General features: G+C 37.6%; 2 protein-coding genes across 2 annotated transcripts; both read left to right on the top strand.

The window, feature by feature from the left end:
• Positions 1-303: 303 nt before the first annotated feature.
• On the top strand, positions 304-6,615 carry LOC117062806 (beta-defensin 131A-like). Its single transcript, XM_033176703.1, has 2 exons — positions 304-361; positions 6,452-6,615. The coding sequence occupies exons 1-2, from the start codon at positions 304-306 to the stop codon at positions 6,613-6,615; spliced, it is 222 nt and encodes a 73-aa protein (XP_033032594.1).
• An 8,638-nt stretch (positions 6,616-15,253) lies between these two features.
• DEFB134 (defensin beta 134) lies at positions 15,254-17,636 on the top strand. The gene is made up of 2 exons (XM_033176660.1): positions 15,254-15,369; positions 17,442-17,636. The coding sequence occupies exons 1-2, from the start codon at positions 15,312-15,314 to the stop codon at positions 17,582-17,584; spliced, it is 201 nt and encodes a 66-aa protein (XP_033032551.1). The 5' UTR covers positions 15,254-15,311; the 3' UTR covers positions 17,585-17,636.
• Positions 17,637-19,041: the final 1,405 nt, after the last annotated feature.

The following is a 19,041-nucleotide window of genomic DNA, read 5'->3' as shown; positions in this document are numbered from 1 at the left end:
CAGTTCCTCCAGAACGCATAAGACAGTGCTGATATTTCAACAGAGTCTCTTTCCTGCCTTTGTCATGGCTGTGCTTTCTACTACATTTGCACACACCCTGTTGACATTTGATAAATGTACTTTAAATGACTGATAGTCGTGACCATTGCATGCTGTCTCCTGATATTGAAACACAGAAATGTTCTTGCTCCTGAAAGGTTCAATAATCACTCAGCAACTCACTTCTTCAGAGGACTAACTGTACACAGAAGTTATTTTCATCTCAGCTGCTGATTCTCTCTAAACTGCTTTACCTATTCAACCATGAGGGTCTTGTTTTTGATCTTTGGAGTCCTTTACTTGCTGTCCACAGTTCCTCCAGGTAAGACAGAAACTTTTTATTCTAAAGTTCTAAAAATATAAGTAAAAGAAAATGCAAGGTCTTTCAAGAGTGAAAGTAAATTAAGCATGGGCAGATTTTACTGTACCAAGAAGGCTGCTCAGAGGATTGAAGAGTTGATGCTAAAGACGTCAATAAGGTGGTTCCCTGCAGTGATTGAACCTATGATAAACTCACTTGAGGCTGTGCAGTGGTTCATGTCTATAATCCCAGCATTGGGGAATTTTGAGGTGGGTGGATCACTTGAGCTCAGGAGTTCTAGACCAGCCTCTCAGGGGCAACAGAATGAAATCCCATCTCTACAAAAACAAAAATACAAAAAATTAGCCAGGTGTTAGTGGCACGTGCCTGTGGTTCTGGCTACTCAGGAAGCTTAGGCAGGAGGATCACTTGAGCCTGGGAGGTCAAGGCTGCATTCAGCTTAGGTCATGCTGCTGCACGCCAACCTGGGCAACAGAGTGAGATCCTGTCTCAAAAAATAATAATAATAATAAATAAACTTACTTGAGAGTTGTGTTTGATCAAAAGATGGTGAGAGTATGCACACAGAACACAGGAAATTTGAAGAATTGGAAAAATGAAAAGCGAATGATGACTAGAAGAAGAGCTAGAGGTGAAGAGGTGGGTGCCCCACTGCAATCCTTGGTTCACGGGATACTTTCACCACTGATCCAGGCAAGGACCTGGTCTCTGTGTTCCTTTAAAGTTGAATAAAACTCATATGATATCATTTAATGTATATGGAAATTACTTTTTGTATGGTAAGAGTTAAGATTCCACCTTAATTTTTAGCCACATAATTAGCCAATTATATATAAGCATATTTATTAAATAATCAAGATTACTTTCCCAAATTAATTTTAAAATTCATCAATACTGCATAATAAAATATATTAAACTGTGGTTTATACCTGAGATTTAGATTACTGGTTGACTTATTTATCATTTCTGAAGCACATTTTAAAACTTCAGAATTCAAGATTCCCTCATTTATATAATACTTCATGATTCAAGATTTCCTCATTTATATAATTACAAATAATTATGCCTTTCCTCCACGAATGTTAGTGGGTTTTTTATATTTTTATTGAGATACAATTTACCGTAAAATTCCTTCCCTTAAAGTGTTCTATTCAGTGGGTATCAGTGAATTCTTAAAATTGTGCACCCCTCACCACTATCTAATTCCAGAATATTTTTATAACCCCAAGAAGAAATCTCTCTTCCTCCACTCACCTCACCACTATCTAATTCCAGAATATTTTTATAACCCCAGGAAGAAATCTCTCCTCCTCCCAGTCCCTAGCAACCACTGATCTGATTTTTGTCTCTATGTATATTCCTATTCTGGACATTTACTATGAACAGAATCATAAATATGTGATCCTTCATGTCTGTCTGCTTTCGTGTAGCATCATGTTTTCAAGATTCATCCATGTTGGGGCAAATATTCGTGCTTCATTCCTTCATTCAGTGGTCATCAGTATATCCCATTTTAAGAATCCACTGACACTCACTAAATGGAACACTCTAAAGGAATGAATTTTATAGTAAATTATATCTCAATAAAAATATAAAACACCACCAACATTCATGGAGGAAAAGAATAATTATGTATAATTATATATATGATGAAATTGAAATAAATATTAAAATGTGCTCTGAGGTAATAGGTGCTTCAGAAAAGATAAATAAGTCAATTGATAATCTAAATATCTGGTATAAACCACAGATTAATATGTATTTATTATAAAGTATTGGTGGATTTTAAAATTAATTTGGGAAAGTTAGATTGATTATTGGTGTTGATAAAAAAATTTCATCGTATAGATTATTTAGCGTATGGACTGTAACGATCCATTGTGTTTCTTTTATATCAGTTGTCATGTCTCCTGTTTTATTTCTGATTTTATTTATTTGGCATTCTCTCTTTTGTTCTTGGTTAGTCTAGCTACCAGTTTATTTTTTTTTTTTTTTTTTTTTGAGACGGAGTCTCGCTCTGTCGCCCAGGCTGGAGTGCAGTGGCCGGATCTCAGCTCACTGCAAGCTCCGCCTCCCGGGTTCACGCCATTCTCCCGCCTCAGCCTCCCGAAGCTACCAGTTTATAAAGTCTGTTTGTCTCTTCCAAAACTCATCTTTTTGTTTCATTGATTCTTTGCATTTTTTAAATCTGTAATTCACTTAGTTCTGCTCTGATTTTTATTATTTCTTTCCTTCTCCTAAGTTTCATTTTTTCTTGTTTTTATGGTTCCTTGAGGTGCATAGTAGCTTGTTTATAATCTTACTATGTGCTTGCAGTAGGCATTTATTGTTATAAAATTTTTTTTCTCTTAGCACTGTTTTTGTTGTATTCCATAGGTTTTGGTATGTTGTGTTTCCATTTGCATTTATTTCAAGAACATTTGTTATTTTCTTCTTAGTTTTATCATTGACTCCATGGTTGTTCAGAAGCACGTTGTTTAATTTCCATGTTGTCTGTACAGTTTCCAAAGTTCTTCCTAGTATTCATTTCTAGTTCTATTCCATTTTTGTCTAGAATATACTTGATATAATGTTGATTTTTCAAAATTTGTTGAAACTTGTTTTGTGTCTTAACATATGGTCTATCCTGGAGAATGTTCTATGTGATGATAAGAATGTGTATGCCACAGCTATTGGATGAAATGTTCTGTAAATGTCTGTTAAGTCTATTTGATCTGAGGGACAGATTAAATTCGATGATTATTTGTTAACTTTCTACCTAGATGATCTGTCTAATGCTGAAAGTGGGGTGTTGAAGTCCTCAGTTATTATTTTATTGAGGTCTATCTCTCTCTTTAGCTCTAATGACATTTTTAATATATCTAAGTATTCCACTAGTGGGTACATATATATACATATTTGGAATTTTTGTATCCTCTTGCTGAATTGGCCCTTTATCATTATATGATGGCCTTCTTTGTCTCTTTTTATGTTTTTTCACTTAAAGTCAATTTTGTCCAATATAAATATAGATGTATTAGGCCATTCTTGCATTGCTATAGGGTTATCATAACAAAGTACCACAGAATGGGTGCCTTGAATTACAAAAGTTCATCTTCTCACAGTTCTGGAAGTTGTAAGTCTGGGATCAAGATGTCAGCACATTTGGTTTCTCCTGAGGCCTGTCCTGGCTTGCAGCTGGTTGCCTTCTTGCCGTGTTCTCTTATGGCATTTTCTCTGTGCACATGCATTCCTGGTGTCTCTTCCTCTTCTAATAAGGACATCAGTCATATTGCACGAGGGCCATACCCTAGGAGTCTCATTTCAACTTTATCACTCCTTTAAAAAAAAACTTATCTTCAAATATGATTACATTCTGAGATACTAAGGATTGGGACTTCAGCATACAGATTTTGGAGGAACACTGGTTAGCCCATAACGATGAATTCATCAATAGAAGGATATGATCAAGGAAAGAATCAGTGAGCTTAAAGAAGTTTAAATAGCAACTTCCGAAACTTGAAAGCAAAGAAAAAAGAATTAAAAAGAACAGAATACTTAATAAGTGTAGACCAAGTACAAAAGGAACAATATATGTGTAAAGAAGTGTCAGGAGGAGGAGAAAGAAAGGAACAGAAGAAATACTTGAAGAAATTATGACTGAGATTTTCCCAAAATTGAAAATAAACAAAGTCTACATATCTAGGAAGCTGAGAGAATACCAAGCAAGAAAATATAAAAAATTTAAACCTAGGCATATCGTATTGAAACTGCCAAAAATCAAAGACAAAAATCAAATCTTAAAAGAAGCCAGAAAGGGAAAAAATCTTTATCTATGGACAACCAAGGATGAGAATTACATCAGACTTCTCTTAAACCACGTCAGCAAAAAGAGAGGAAAGTGAAATATTTAAGATGTTTAAAGAAAAAAAAACTATCTTAAAACTCTCTATCTAGCAATATTATCTCTTTTTTTTTAGATAGAGTCTCACTTTGTCACCCAGGCTGGTGTGCAGTGGCAGCGATGTTGGCTCACTGCAGCCTCTACCTCCTGGGTCCAGGCAATCTCGTGCCTCAGCCAGCCACCACCATGCCTGGCTAATTTTTGTATTTTTAGTAGAGACTGGGTTTCACTATGTTGGCCAGGCTGGTCTCGAACTCCTGACCTCAGGTGATCCGCCAGCTTTGGCCTCCCAAAGTGCTGGGATTAAAGGTGCAAGCCACCGCACCCAGCTTACCCTTTAAATTAAAGTAAAAATACATAATTTTCTTAGGTAAACAAAAATAGAGTTTGTCACCAGTAGTCCTACCTTACAATAAAAGTAAAAAGAAATTCTTCACTCATACTCAATGGTGAAAAACTGAAAACTTTCTTCTAAGATCAGGGACAAGGCAAAAGTGCCCCTTCTTGCCACATTTATTTAACATGATACTAAAAGTTCTAGCAAGAAGAATTAGGCAAGAAAAGGAAATAAATGGCATCCAAACCAGTGGTGGGGGGAGGAATAAGTAAAATTATCTATTTCCAAATGACATAATTTTTTTTTGTCAAAAACCCTAAACTTCACTCCCCCAAAATTATTCAAACTAATAACAAATTCAGTAAAGTTGCAGGATACAAAATCAACATACAAATATCAGTTGTGTTTCTATAGCACTAACAACAAGCAACTGGAAAGCAAGTAAAGAAAATCCCCTTCATAACTGCAACAAAAAGATAAGATACTTAAGAATAAACAACTAAAATGATGAAAGACTGGTACATTAAAAATTGCAAACATTCATGAAAGAAATTAAAGAAGACACAAATCAGTGGAAAGATATCCTATGTTGATGAATTGGAAGACATAATATTATTAAAATGTCCATACTATTCAAAGCAATTTATAGATTATATACAATCCCTATCAAAATCCTAATGGCACTCTTGACAGAAATAGAAAAAACAATCTTAAAACTCATATAAAACCACAAACGACCCTGGATAGTCAAAACAATGAGCAAGAAAAACAAAGCTCGGGGCATCACATTTTCTAATTTCAAAATGTTTTATAAAGATAGAGTAATCAAAACTGTGTGCTACTGGCATAAAGACAGACTTATAGGCCAGTGGAATACAATAGAGGGCCCAGAAAGAAACCCACACTTATACAATCAACTGGCCTTCAGCAAACATGCGAAGAATATATAATAGGGAAAAGATGGTTTCTTCAATACATGGTACTGAGAAAACTGAATATTCACATGCAAAAGAATAAAATTGGGCCTGTATCTCATGCTACACACAAAAAGCAACTCAAAATGAACTACACCTTTAAACATAATTACCTGAGACTGTAAAACTTACAGAAGAAAACATAAGGGGAAACGTTCACGATGTTGGTCATGGCAATTATTTTAACTTATAAATTGTAACAAAAGGATTTGGGAAGGCCTGGTAGGTTTAAAGGGAATATTTATGGGTGATTACGGGTTATAGGCTCCTGTGCACATCTCAGTAACTTCCTTAGTAAAGGAGACGTGGCCTTGAGCCCGAATACACTGGGAAGTTGGAACTAAGACTCAACTCCTCTGACCCCTTCTCTCAATTAAGGATTCTTTTTTCTCATTTCACCAAGAACAGAGAAGCAACCAAAGATAGCTTTTCCATTTTTCCACCACCATATCTCTTCTCATAGTTTTATCTTTACCAATAATCTACCTTCTCTTCACTCTCTGATTCAAGGCCAACTCTTCCACTTACACTAGATTCCATCCCCAATGACTTTTTTAAGAATTTAACTCCAGAAGTTAAACATTATTTCCATACTGTGAATCTCTACGCCACCCCCAAGCTGGATAATTCTTTTTAGGCAGAAATAGGTGGTAATAGTTCTCATTTAAAATTCTGTACATTTCCAGCTACTGCCTCATTTATCTACTCTCTTTATAGAAGAAATCATCATTTGTCTTTATTCAGCATCTCCACTTTTTCTCTTGCATTCTTTTGTTGTTGTTTTTGTTTTTCTGGGAAAGTTCTTTAATGTTTTTAATTTATTATAAAACATTTCAGACATTTAAAATAAAAAATAAGTAATATTGTGTCATATAATTTGTCTTCTCTTTTTAAAGCCAGAAGCTTCATTTATATTGATGAATGTCCTTCAGAATATTATAATTGCAGAATGAAGTGCAATGCTGATGAACATGCGATTAGATACTGTGATGACTGGACCATCTGCTGCAAACTGAAGTACACTGACATTGAAAAACTAAAGAGGGGACGAAAATACTAGCTCCATCTTCTTCAGACTCCAGGAGAAAAAAAAAGTCTTAAACTGTCTTATCTATGAATAATTAACATGATGGATGAAATTTATAATTGCATGTTTAGATGGTCAGGTGAAAATAAATACAAATTTTATACATGCTTACACTGTATTTTCATTTGTGCATTTTAACATTTACTCCATTAATTTACATCCACAGCCAGCTTGTTTCTCCCATAGTACTCTATCCCAGCCCCATCACTTGTTAACTGTCCGAGCTTGGGCAAGTTATTTCTTTTCTATCTCAGTTTCCTTATTTATAAAACGGGATAGGAATAGGTACCTACACTGTGGTATTGTTAGGATTGTATGAGTTAGTATATGTGAAGTTCTTAAACATCTCTTGACCCTATTATACACATTATGTAGACGTTAGCTATAATTTCATGGAATCCAAGAATTTGATCCATCCTATTCCTTTTGGGGTTTTATATAATTATTCTGTGTGCCTAAGAGTTCATTTTGTTAAAATATTAGGTGGTTTTGAAAATAAGGTATATTTTTCAGGTTATGATATATAATTTTATATAAACACAATCCATTAATGCAACGTTATTCTATTCCAGTAATCTAGGACTTGAACACTAGTAGTGAGAACTAAAAAGAAAGAAGAGGTGCAAGGTGAATTTCAGAATTAGGATCAGCAGGATTTATTGTCCATATGATATACTGAGAAGGCATGAATGATGATTCTGAGATTTCAAAGCTAATAAAAAGATGGATGCCAGTATAATTCACTAAACTAGAGACGCCAGAAGAGAAAGTAGGTTAGGAATGTGGGGAGAATCAATAAAGACATATTTTGACATAATGGAGTTTTAGTCATATAAGGGATATGTCAGTCTACTAGGCATATTTACAAAAGTGTAATTTTCTTATACTATAAAACAACTGAATTCCTATTGGGAACCTTATTTAGCCTGGTCACAGAAACTTAAACTTAGTCAATTCATAGTTGATCATATATTCTCCAAGTAATTTTTGAGTTCCAAAAGAGGTAAACAGTGATGAGGCATCTGGGAGAGCATTTATTATGTTAACTTACTAAAACATCTTCATTCTCCTCTGATCTTCTGTCACTAATCTAGGTGCAACTGCTGAGTTTTGTCTCATTCTCAATTTTGATAAAATTTGTAAAGCTCTTTGGGTGATGCCCATTCTTTGGTACCCTGGCTGGTTCTGCTGCTCAAGCATCATCCTCGGTCACCAGGTGGGAATATTCCTTGCTTCAAGGGATATTTTATTCTGGTCTGAGTCATATAATAACTATTACTGCCCCCTTCCATTGCTGGGAAAACCTATGTGAGGGAAGAGGAACTAATGTGGGAAGACTATCTTAGACCTATCTGCTGAAGAAAACCAGGCAATGAGCACTATGTCATGGTCTTGCCACTTCTTTGAGCTTGATTCACATAAGGGAACACTCGTGCCGTGTGTTCTCAGATTCTACCCAGAGCTTTGGTCCTCCATTACCTTCTCTCATTTCCCTCCCTTCCCATTATCTGCAACCCAGGATTGGAGATGACCCACCACTATCTAAGCTGTCCTTCCTCCTTCACCCTGATATTCTCCCTCTTCCTCTACCTTACTCAAGATGTGATTTAAGGGATGAATCATGCTCCTAATCCATCTGCATTCCTCAAAGTCTATTATAAAACCTGAATGCAAGACTTCCTTCCAGTACCCAGTAAAAACACAGTCTTCTAAAATCCAGATGCCTGTTCTTTCTCTGTTTTTGAGAGTAACAAGTACATGTGTTTAGTATGGAGTAGTGATAAACTATGTGTTTTGGACTTCTGAAAATAGAAAAAAAAAACAGATGAAATATTTTTTGAATGTTCTTAAAAGCAATGAAGTTCTAACAAATTAGTGAGAAACTTCCCAAACAAAATCCAGGAGTGTATTAGGCAGCTTCTAAGGTGACCTCCAATGCTTCTTGCCTCTGGATGTTCATGCGTTTATGTAATTCTCTCCCCTGGGGTGTAGGCCAACTTAGTGACTCACTTCTGACAGAGAGAATATAGCAAAAGTGATGAGATATCACTTTCAAGATTAGATTACAGAAAGACTCTGGTTTTTATCTTGCTTGCCTTGTCTTGCTCCCTTTCTCTCAATAGCACTGATGGAAGCCAGCTGCCATTTTGTGCTCTACCCTGTGGAAAGGTAAACATGGTGAAGAAGTGAAGAATACCTCTGGTCAACAGTGAGGAAATGAGGCCTTCAGTCCCACAGCTCACAAGGAAGAGAATCTTGCCAACAAAACCATGTGAGCAAGGTTGGAAGCAATTCCTCCCTGGTCAAGTTTGCACACAAAATTGAAGACCCAGCTCACACTTTACTGCAGCCGTGTGAGAGACCTTGAGGCTGAGGCACTCACTTAAGCCATGCCAAGATTCCTCACTCAAAGAAACTGTGAAATAATAAATGTTTGTTGCTTTAAGTTGCAAATTTGGGGGCTAATTTGTTACACAGCAATAGATAGCTAACGCAAGGAGACTACAATAATTCTCGTAAGCTCTAATATCAAGACGATTTCATTTAGAAGCATTTGCTGATTTAAAAAAATAAAAAGCAACTGAGAAGCTAAACTGTCCTTTTAGGGAGTAGGATGGGGATGGCAGGAGGGTGGAGGTAGAGGGGCAAACAGAATTCAGCACAAAAATTTACAAAGGTGAATCACACAAGAGCCTTACCTTGTAAGAGCTCGATTTCCATTATAAGAAACATATATAAATAAAGCAACCCCCCAAAGAATGTCGTAATTGTATAAATAAAGCACAAATTGAGTCCTTTATAATGGAACTGCTTTTCCTTAGGATTTTCTGTACACTAGGTCCTTTTAAATGCCAGGACCCTTCGGTTTTCCTTTTCCTGACTAAGGGAGGCTTCAGCATAAAGATAACCTACAAGATCAATGGCTGGTGTTTCCTTCAAAATGAGAGCTTGCATTCAGGTTGCTACTCACTCATGAGCAGGTGACTTCCAAGAGGGGAATTTCCCATAGCCTATGCTCAGGCTTTGTCCTCCTTACGCTGTATGGAAGTCCCAATAAGGGCCACAACATAGTATTTCTCTTGTACTACTTCAGAGAGCCCAGCCTTACCCCACCTCAAATTCTTTCTAAAAAGTCTTGCATCATGTCTCAGACAAGTCCTAATATGTGGCACTCACTATTTTTCTTGTCTTTTTTTCTGCCTGCAAGTGGTAATGTCCTGTTGGCAGTGGAAGCACTGGCATTACCTCTCATTGTTGCTGTGGAAGCTGGCACCAAGTGTTGCTGATGCTGTGGCCCTTTGCATCCCAAGATGTCTGGAAAGATAGAGAAAGAAAGAAAAGAAAGAAAGAAAGAAAAAAGAAAGAAAAGAAAGAAAGAGAAAGAAAGAAAGAAAAAGAGAGAGAGAGAGAGAGAGGGAGGGAGGGAGGGAGGGAGGGAAAGAAAAGAAAAGACCTGCTTCAGCTTTTCTGGTGTCACTTCCTTACCATAGGTTCTAGCTCCCCAGTCCCTGGCATCTACAAATTCTTCCTGGCTGGTCCAGATATTCAAACTAGAATTTTTGCTATATTTCAGAACCTCTTTATCCCAGGAGACAATATAGACTAGTAATTAATAAATTTGGGTTCTAGAATCTCTGTAAGACTTCTCAGTCCCAGATGTGCGATTTTAGAATTACTCAAATCTCTGCTTCAACATCTTGAAAATGTGAATGGCGAAAATGTCTATTAAGTGAGGCAATATTAAAAAAAAAAAATACTTACTACAGTCCTTGATGCCTAAAAGTGCTCCAAATACCAGTTGTTAGGAATATATTTGCAGTAGTTCCCCACCAAGCCATAGTTCTAGTTACTTACAGTCAACCACAGTCCAAAATATTAAATACGCTGGGTGCGGTGGCTCACGCCTGTAATCCCAGCACTTTGGGAGACCGAGATGGGTGGATCACCTGAGGTCAGGGGTTCGAGACCAGCCTGGCCAACACGGTGAAACCCCGTCTCTACTAAAAATATAAAAATTAGCTGGGCATGGTGGCGGGCACCTGTAATCCCAGCTACTCGGGAGGCTGAGGCAGGAGAGTCGCTTGAACCCGGGAGGCAGAGGTTGCAGTGAGCCAAGATCGCGCCACTGCACTCCAGCCTGGGCGACAGAGCAAGACTCCATCTCAAAATAAATAAATAAATAAATACAAAATTCCAGAAGTAATTCATAAGTTTTAAATCGCATGCTGTTCTGAGTAACACAAAACCTTGCACCATGCAGCTCCACACACCCAGAATGCGAATCATCCCTTTGTCCAGTGTGTCTACAGTATAAACACTACTTGCCCACTAGTTATCGAAATCAGCTGCTTCTGAGATCCAGCCATTGACATCATCATGGCTCAGTGACCCAGGATCACCTAAAGCAGATGATCCTCCTTCCAACATATGGTCAGAAGATTAGTAGTAGCCTAATGCTATGTCACAACACCTATGTCATTTTCCTCACTTCATCTCATCACACAGGCATTTTATCATTTTATATTAGCACGAGAAGAAGAGTGGGCAGAGCACAATAAGATATTTTGAGGGAGACAGAGATCACATTCACATAACTTTTATAGTATTGTTATTATAGCATATTGTTATAATTGTTCTATTATTAGTTATTGTTATTAAAATCTTACTGTGCCAAATTTATAAATTTAACTTTATCATAGGTCTGCCTGTATGGAAAAAAAGCACAGTATATATAGAGTTCAGTACTACCCACTGTTTCAAGCATCTACTGGGGGTCTTGGAACATAGCCCCATGAATAAGGGAGAACTACTATATATTTATATATTGTAAAGTTAAAGTATAAACCTAACATCTAGAGTTCATTTACTTATTCAACAAATATACTTTTGGCACTGATGGCCTGCTAGACTGTGAGCCCAATACTGGTGTACAATGATAAATAAGACAGTCATGGAATCTGTACTCAGATCTCACAGTCTAATCCTAGAGACACAAATAATTTATATAGTTACAATTGTGACAAGTGCAATAAAACAAAAGGAATTGGTGCCCTGAAAATGTGTAATGGGAAAGAGGACCATCTCTTCACAGAAGATACAGAAACTGCTTCCTTTTCCATCTCCCACTGTTGGCTGGAATAAATTTCTCTTTATTAGAATTGTCATTTGGAAATGCTGCATATTGAATCTGTAAGGCTGAGGGTCAGACAGGGACATTTCAATTGCTGCTGAGAGTATGGCAGTTGCAGAACAACCACAGATCAAGAAGATGAGAAGAGTAGCACGATGACCCTAAGGAAATACCAAACCCAGGAGGTAGAAGAAAGAGCCGTCTAGTCCCAGCATGGAGCATACTGTACTTCTCCATTTTCTAATCCCAGAGCACCATGTGGCCCTAGGGGAAAATAAAAAGCTGGTGTGCTGGTAAACCACAAACTTATTTTCAAATGATGCGTAGATCTCCCCTCTTTATCTCCAAAGTCTATGAACTAGGTCAGCTCCCAACTCGCAGCACCTACAGTGAACCAGACACTGAGCCAGGGGAGGTCTAGAAAACAAGAGACGATCTCTGACAGTTATTGAAATTATTCTTTACCTCTTAGAGCAAAACTCAGAGGCCGTCCTGTTCTAATATTTAAGTAAAATCAGGAATTGCTGGTAGCTGGGGAACTAGTCAATGAACCAGGTCCTTATCAATAGTGGAAGAATAATAGTAATAGTCCTTTCTGGGGAAAAAAATATGGCATTATAATCGTCTTTGGGTTTTTTAACTTTGGCTTTGTAAGCAACATTATTTTTGCTTGGGGTAAAACCTCTTCCAGCTGTTTATCAACATAGATAAAAGTATATTGTTTTGTTATTTCTTCTTGAGTCATATTCAATGCTTTCTTTGCATGAGCAATGCCAATATCCCATTGAGCATGTCCTCTCTGAGGTTGAGGTTTCCAGGTCTTTTGTTTCTCAGAGTGATTGCTGGCTTGTTTGGGAGCCTCAGCCAGTAATTCTTTATACTATTTATGATCTTTATACTCCCATACCTGCTTTTCATAAACCCATGCCCTCACTGGCTGGTTGCTAAAAAATTGGACATGTTATGACCAGGCACCTCTTGTGTCGATTTTAGTATGAACTTCCAACTGGGGTTCACTTGAAACCAAGGTAGGAACTTAACATAGAAATGACAGTTTCCTGCCTTGGGCTTTTTCTGTTTGGTAGATTTTTTACTAGTGATTCAATTTTGAGATCTCATTATTGGTTTGTTCAGGCATTTAGTTTCTTTCTAGTTCAATCTTGAGAGATTGTACATTTCCAGGAATTTATTAATTTCCTCTAGGCTTTGTAGTATGTGTGCATACGGATGCTCGTAATAGTCTCTGGGTTATTCTTGCATTTGTGTGGGGTCAGTGGTAATATCCTCTTTCTCATTTCTGATTGAGTTTATATATTTTTTTTTTATTTTATTTTTAGAAAGGGTCTCACTCTATTACCCAGGCTTGAGTGCAGTAGCACAACCACAGCTTACTGTAGTCCCAACTCCCCAGGCTCAAGCAATTCTTCCACCTCGACCTCCCAAGTGGTTGGGACTACAGTCGTGCACCATCACACCTGGCTAATTTTTTTTAATCTTGTAGAGACAGGGTCCCACCATGTTGCCCAAGCTGGCCTTAAACTCCTGGACTCAAGCGACCCACCTTCCTTAACCTCCCAAAGTGCTAGCATTACAGGTGTGAGCCACTGCACCTGGCCCAGTTTCAAACAATTTCTTGATTTCTGCCTTAATTTTATCCTTTACCCAAAAGTCATTAAGGAGAATATTGTTTAATTTCCATGTACTTGTATAGTTTTGAGAGATCTTCTTGGTATTGATTTCTATTTTTATTGCACTGTGGTCTGAGAATGTTCCTGGTATGAGTTCTTTTTGTTCTTAATTTGTTAAGAATTGCTTTATGGCCAAGCATGTGGTTGATCTTAGAGTACATGCCATGTACAGATGACAAGAATGTGTATGCTGTTGGTGTGCGGTGGAGTGCTCCATAGATGTCTGTCAAGTCCATTTGGTCAAGTGTTGAGTTTAGGTCCTCAATATCTTTATTTGTTTTCTGCCTGAATGATCTGCTTAACACTGTCAGTGGGGTGTCAGTGTCTCTCACTATTATTGTGTGGTTATCTAAGTCTCTTCATAGGTCTCTCTAATAACTTGTTTTATAAATCCCAGTGCTCCAATGTTGGTTGCATATATAGTTAGGATTATTAAGTCTTCTTTTTGAATTGAACCCTTTATCATTTTGTAATGCCCTTCTTTGTCCTTTTTGATCATTGTTGCTTTAAAGTCTGTTTTGTCTATAATAAGAATAGCAACCACTGTTCTTTTTCTTTTCCATTTGCTTGCTATATCTTTCTCCATCCCTTTACTTTGAGGCTATGAAAGTAATTGCATGTGAGATGGATCTCTTGATGGCAACATACAGCTGTGACCCAGCCTTTCTACTCCCGAATATTTGCAAAAGAAAAATAAAAACATATATCCATACCATGACTTGTACATGAATGTCCATAACAGCTTTATTTACAATAGTAAAAAACTGGAAATAATCAAACATCCATCAATAGGTGACTGGATAAACACATAGATGTATATCCATGCAGTGGTGCTCAGCAATGAAAAGGAATGAACAACTAATTCATATTATAGCAAGGATGAATCTCAAATAATTATGCTGAGTAAAAGAAACCCAGTGAGGAAGAGTGTAGAATATATTAGAATATATTATTCTATTCACATGAAATTCCAAGAAAATACAAAGTAATCTATAGTGTCAGCAGAAAAGTTAACTGAGAGGTGAAAGATAATCGGGACGGGAATATTACAAAAGGCACGAAAAAATGTTAGGGGAAATGGATATGTTCATTATTTTGAATGTGACAATGGTTTCACAAAAGTATAGATATGGCAAAACTTATCCAATTTTACACTTTAGTATTTGAAGTTTATTGTATGTCATTTATACTTCAATAAAAATTTTTTGAAATAGTGACAATTATTTTAAATGACCTTGATGAAATATTGTGCAACACTTAAAAATACTATTTATGAAGTTTATAGTGACACTGATATATAGTATATATCAAGTTACAAAAGCAGGATACCTAATTATGAGAATATTGTTTATAGCTATGTAAAACAAAATGTTAAACAACAAACTAGGCATAGATGAAACTTTCTTAAGAAACAGTTTGTCTCTGAGAAGTGAAGTTCAAGTGTAACTTGTCTATCTTTGTCATGTTTAATATTTTACCAATTTTCTAAAATTAGCATTTACATTTTTATTATAACAAAAGCTTATCAAATTTTAATTTCATTCATTTGAAAGAGTAACAGCACATAGTTCTCAGGCCTCCATGAGTATTTTTGGAAAACCTGGGTGGGAGAACAGTGTCTTTGTCAATAGGAGAAGCTGTCAAACTAGAAAGGGCTGTCCATTTTTGTCCTCAGATGAGCATTGCCAACACAGCTGCCTCAGGGGTGTTCCGTGTAGCATATCTACCTGAAGCGAGGCGTACACCAGGCCTGAGAGTTCCGTACAGGACTATGTGCTCAATCTCCTCTTGATTCCCTGACAGCCAATGTCAGAGCCTGCCGCTAGCCTCCACAACAGGAGCTCCCGACCATGAGACCTCTCCTCATTATGCTTGTCTTTCTTTTCCTTTGGGATCCAGTGCTGGCAGGTAAAATAGGCATATTTTGGGGGGTAGGGGTGCTTCATACAGAAGAACTATTCCACTAAACAACCCAATAAACATACTCCTCCCTTGGTCCCTTTAATTTTTGAAGTAGAAAAAAGCATCAACCAGTTTTGATGTCAGCAAGACCTGGGCTTGAATCTGGCTCTCCAACTTGTTAACTACATAACTTTGGACAAAGGTCTAAGCTTCTCTGAGCCTCGGTTTCTTTTTTATTTTATTTTTTTCTTTTTTGGTTGAACTGATCAGCACCAATGAGCCTTAGTTTCTTCCTTTAAAAAATGGAAACGAAGAGTCTTACAAGGATTAAATCAGATCATATATGGAATATGTCTATACATAATATGAAAAGTACCTGGCTCATGAGAGCTATCATTGTATTTTCATCAGTAATGCCCATCCTATTTTCCTGCTGTATTTTGTCTCTAATTCAAGAATGTATCTAATAGTCAAAACCAGAGAACAGTGAACACAATTTGTTCATTTTCTAAATACTGAAATTTCCTACAGTTAATTTACTATTTGTGCATCCATTAGTTACATGCGGAAACAGATTTAGAACTTCTAGTTTTAAGAGAATCACTGAGCTGTCTGTGATAGAAGAGATGCCTGATCAGATGAGAGCAGCCAGGGAGACATGACAGAGAGTGTGAGTGGCCGAGTGGCCCTGTGCTCTAGCTTCACCATATCCTTTCTGACTTCAGAAATCTCACCTTGAAAATTCTTTTCATTCATTGTTACTGAATCAGTGCAGTCAGATTGGTTCATCTGCCTAGACGGACTGAAGTATTCACCTGAAGTATTCTCCAGGCAAATGAATTAGATGTTCAGGTCATGTGACTCACCAGGCTAAATTTAAGAATTCATGGGATCAAGGCCTCTTAAAGCTGTTGATGGAACCAATTCCACCATGGTTTATGGCAATGGATTTGTAGCCTCCAGACAAAGAACCCCATCTAGTGTACAATATTCTTTCAATTCCTTTTGCATTCTCCTAACTTGTCATTTCCATAGAAATTTCTTGTCTCATTTTATAGACTGTTATATTTCATCTTCCCAAAAGTGTTACAGATTGTCCTCTAGGGCTTCTGTCTTGCCAACTAAGTAACACTGATCCCTTCTTATTCCTGTAGGACAATTATCCTTCAGGTCATTATGACTGAGATAGGGTGTGTGTTTGCTCAAAATTTCTACAGATTCCTTGAGCTTCAATAAGACTTCTTAAATCTTCAGAATTGATTTCATCCTCCTCCAAACTCACAAGACCATTCCACGTTGCAAATACATCATTGCACTTGTCATTTTTTTTGTCTCTCAGAGATATTTTGTATTTCTTCTCTTTTTGTCTAGAATGAAAATTCACTGAGGTTAAGGTCTATATCATACTCAAATCTGTACCCCAACTGTCCTTGATTCACAGGATTTATAAAAATTGGTTTATGAATAATAATGAGTAAGTAATTATTTAAAAAATAATTAAGTGAATGACTATGTGAATAGTTAGCTTGGTTGTTTGGGTTTTATTCATTGACCAATTAAGGGAAACTTCCAAGTTATTAGTTGTTTTAGTCAGCTTGGGCTGCCATAACAAAATTCCGCAGACTGTGGCTTAGACAAAATTTATTTTCTCATAGTTCCAGAAGATGGGAAAACCAAGATCCAGGTGCTAGCTGATTCCATTTCTGATGAGGGCTTGCTTCCAAGCTTGTAGATGGCCATCTTTTTGCTGTGACCGTCACTAACAAGACCATCAATCCTATTGGATTAGCCTATCAATCTTATTGGATTAGGGTTCCACCATCATGACCTCATTCAACTTACATTACTTCCTGAAGGCCCTATCTCCAAAGACAGTCACATCGGGGATTAGGGCTTCAGCATATGAATTTTAGGGTGACAAAATTCAGCCCCTAACACTAATTAATTTTTTCAGTTACAGGATCAATTATCATAACCAAATCTCCTTGGAATCCACTTGGATAAAAATTGGGGGACTAGTAATTTTATGGTCCAAAAAGGCCTGTAGTGAATTATCTTTCTATTAATTTTCCTTCCAGGTATAAATTCATTACCATCAGAAATGCACAAGAAATGCTATAAAAATGGCATCTGCAGACTTGAATGCTATGAGAGTGAAATGTTAGTTGCCTACTGTATGTTTCAGCTGGAGTGCTGTGTCACAGGAAATCCTGCACCCTGACATGAGAAACCAGTGAATGGACACTATCCTGAAGGCCCTCGATACTGCCATCTTTCACAAAACCAGAGAATTTAGACCAAACTGTGACACCATGTTGTGTCCATGACTACTGGTTTTTAGCATTTTTATAAGCAGCAGACTCTTATGGTCTTAAATTTAAAGAGCTGAGCTGTAACCTTCTTTAAAAGAGCTAGGTTTTTCAGAAAAACAATGTAGAAGATATTTTCTCACTTCAAAGTGATGTCCAGTGTGCTCATCAGCACCTGATTCTCCCTCTAGTCATAGAGGATATTCTTATTATTTAGAGAGGCTTCAAGAGAAACAACTTTTGACACCTAAGTCGTGTCCTACCTTCTCTTCAGCTTCCCATTTCCCATTTCTGTGAAATTCCCGACTTTAGAGAAGCAGATTTGCCATGGCCTTCTGACAACCTTGTACATCTCTCACATAAACCACATAGGCAGGGCTTAACTATAGGCTGGCCCAAGTCTAGACTGAGTCTGACCTGAAGTTCCTTTGAAACAGAAGAAGAAAGGCCATCTTGTGATGGGCTGGCACAGGGTGATTTCTCATCTACCTCCCTAGTTTCAGTTGAGCAATGGAACTTTCCACCTGAGCCCCCAGGGTTCAGCTACAGGCTATAAGACTGCGGTCCTGTGGTTTAGTGTTGGTTCCTTAGCAACCAACCTCTGCTGCCCATCATCTGACCCCTCTTGATGGGTGTCATCCTGTGGCTTAAGAGCTAACACCATGTTGATCTTGCTTTGCTATATGTGTAACTAATAAACTGCCTAAATCCATTTGGACTCATGGTTTTCTTTACCAATCAACTTTATGAAGGTGTAACAGGAAAACGTAGCAACTTCTGTCGTGGTGCTGCTGGCCCTACTGGCTACACTGGTGAATTCTTGCCTGATTTTTCAACAACATTCACCCTAATGGATGCATGAATGTGTGAGTTCTGTATCTGCTGCTCAGGATAAAGAGTGGGTGGCAAAGGGAAGTAGATTCTGGTTGTGGAGCAACTTTCATGATCTTCAGTGCTGGATACAGCTCAGGCTCTCTAATGATGTGGGAGTGAGAGTGTGGGGCTCTTGCCACAATAGCCAGTTGCTGATCTGGTAGAAGGATAAGGCTACAGCATCTTAGTTCCGGGGCTGAGATGACAGTACTGCCTGCCCAACCACATACGGCTGCTGGGAAGGGATGAAAAGAGAACAGAGGGTGAAAAAGCATGAGGGGTTGTAAGGAGTTCTGTACTTCCAGCAAATGTCCAACCTTTGAGTAAATTCAGTGTTGGTGTCTTGGGAGAGGAAGATACTAAAAACCCAGTAGAATGATTCCTCTCAGAGGCCCAGACTTCCTATGCAGACTGTAGAGAAGTTTGGTTAAAATTGAATGGGATCAGAGATGGCGTGGAATTGTAGCTATGGTTACTAGGTGTGCAGAGTAAATAA

This window comes from Trachypithecus francoisi, unplaced genomic scaffold, assembly GCF_009764315.1.
Source record: "Trachypithecus francoisi isolate TF-2019V2 unplaced genomic scaffold, Tfra_2.0 Contig01554, whole genome shotgun sequence".
Taxonomy (NCBI): Eukaryota; Metazoa; Chordata; class Mammalia; order Primates; family Cercopithecidae; genus Trachypithecus; species Trachypithecus francoisi.
Note: the sequence above shows the minus strand (reverse complement) of the source record. Positions and strands in the feature narration are given on the sequence as shown.

Bases quoted from the DNA above. Each gene is read 5' to 3' on its own strand.
- DEFB134 (XM_033176660.1), top strand. From the start codon at position 15,312: ATGAGACCTCTCCTCATTATGCTTGTCTTTCTTTTCCTTTGGGATCCA. The intron at 15,370-17,441 runs GTAAAATAGGCA...TTTTCCTTCCAG, and splicing joins TTGGGATCCAGTGCTGGCAG to GTATAAATTCATTACCATCA.
- LOC117062806 (XM_033176703.1), top strand. From the start codon at position 304: ATGAGGGTCTTGTTTTTGATCTTTGGAGTCCTTTACTTGCTGTCCACA. The intron at 362-6,451 runs GTAAGACAGAAA...CTCTTTTTAAAG, and splicing joins GCTGTCCACAGTTCCTCCAG to CCAGAAGCTTCATTTATATT.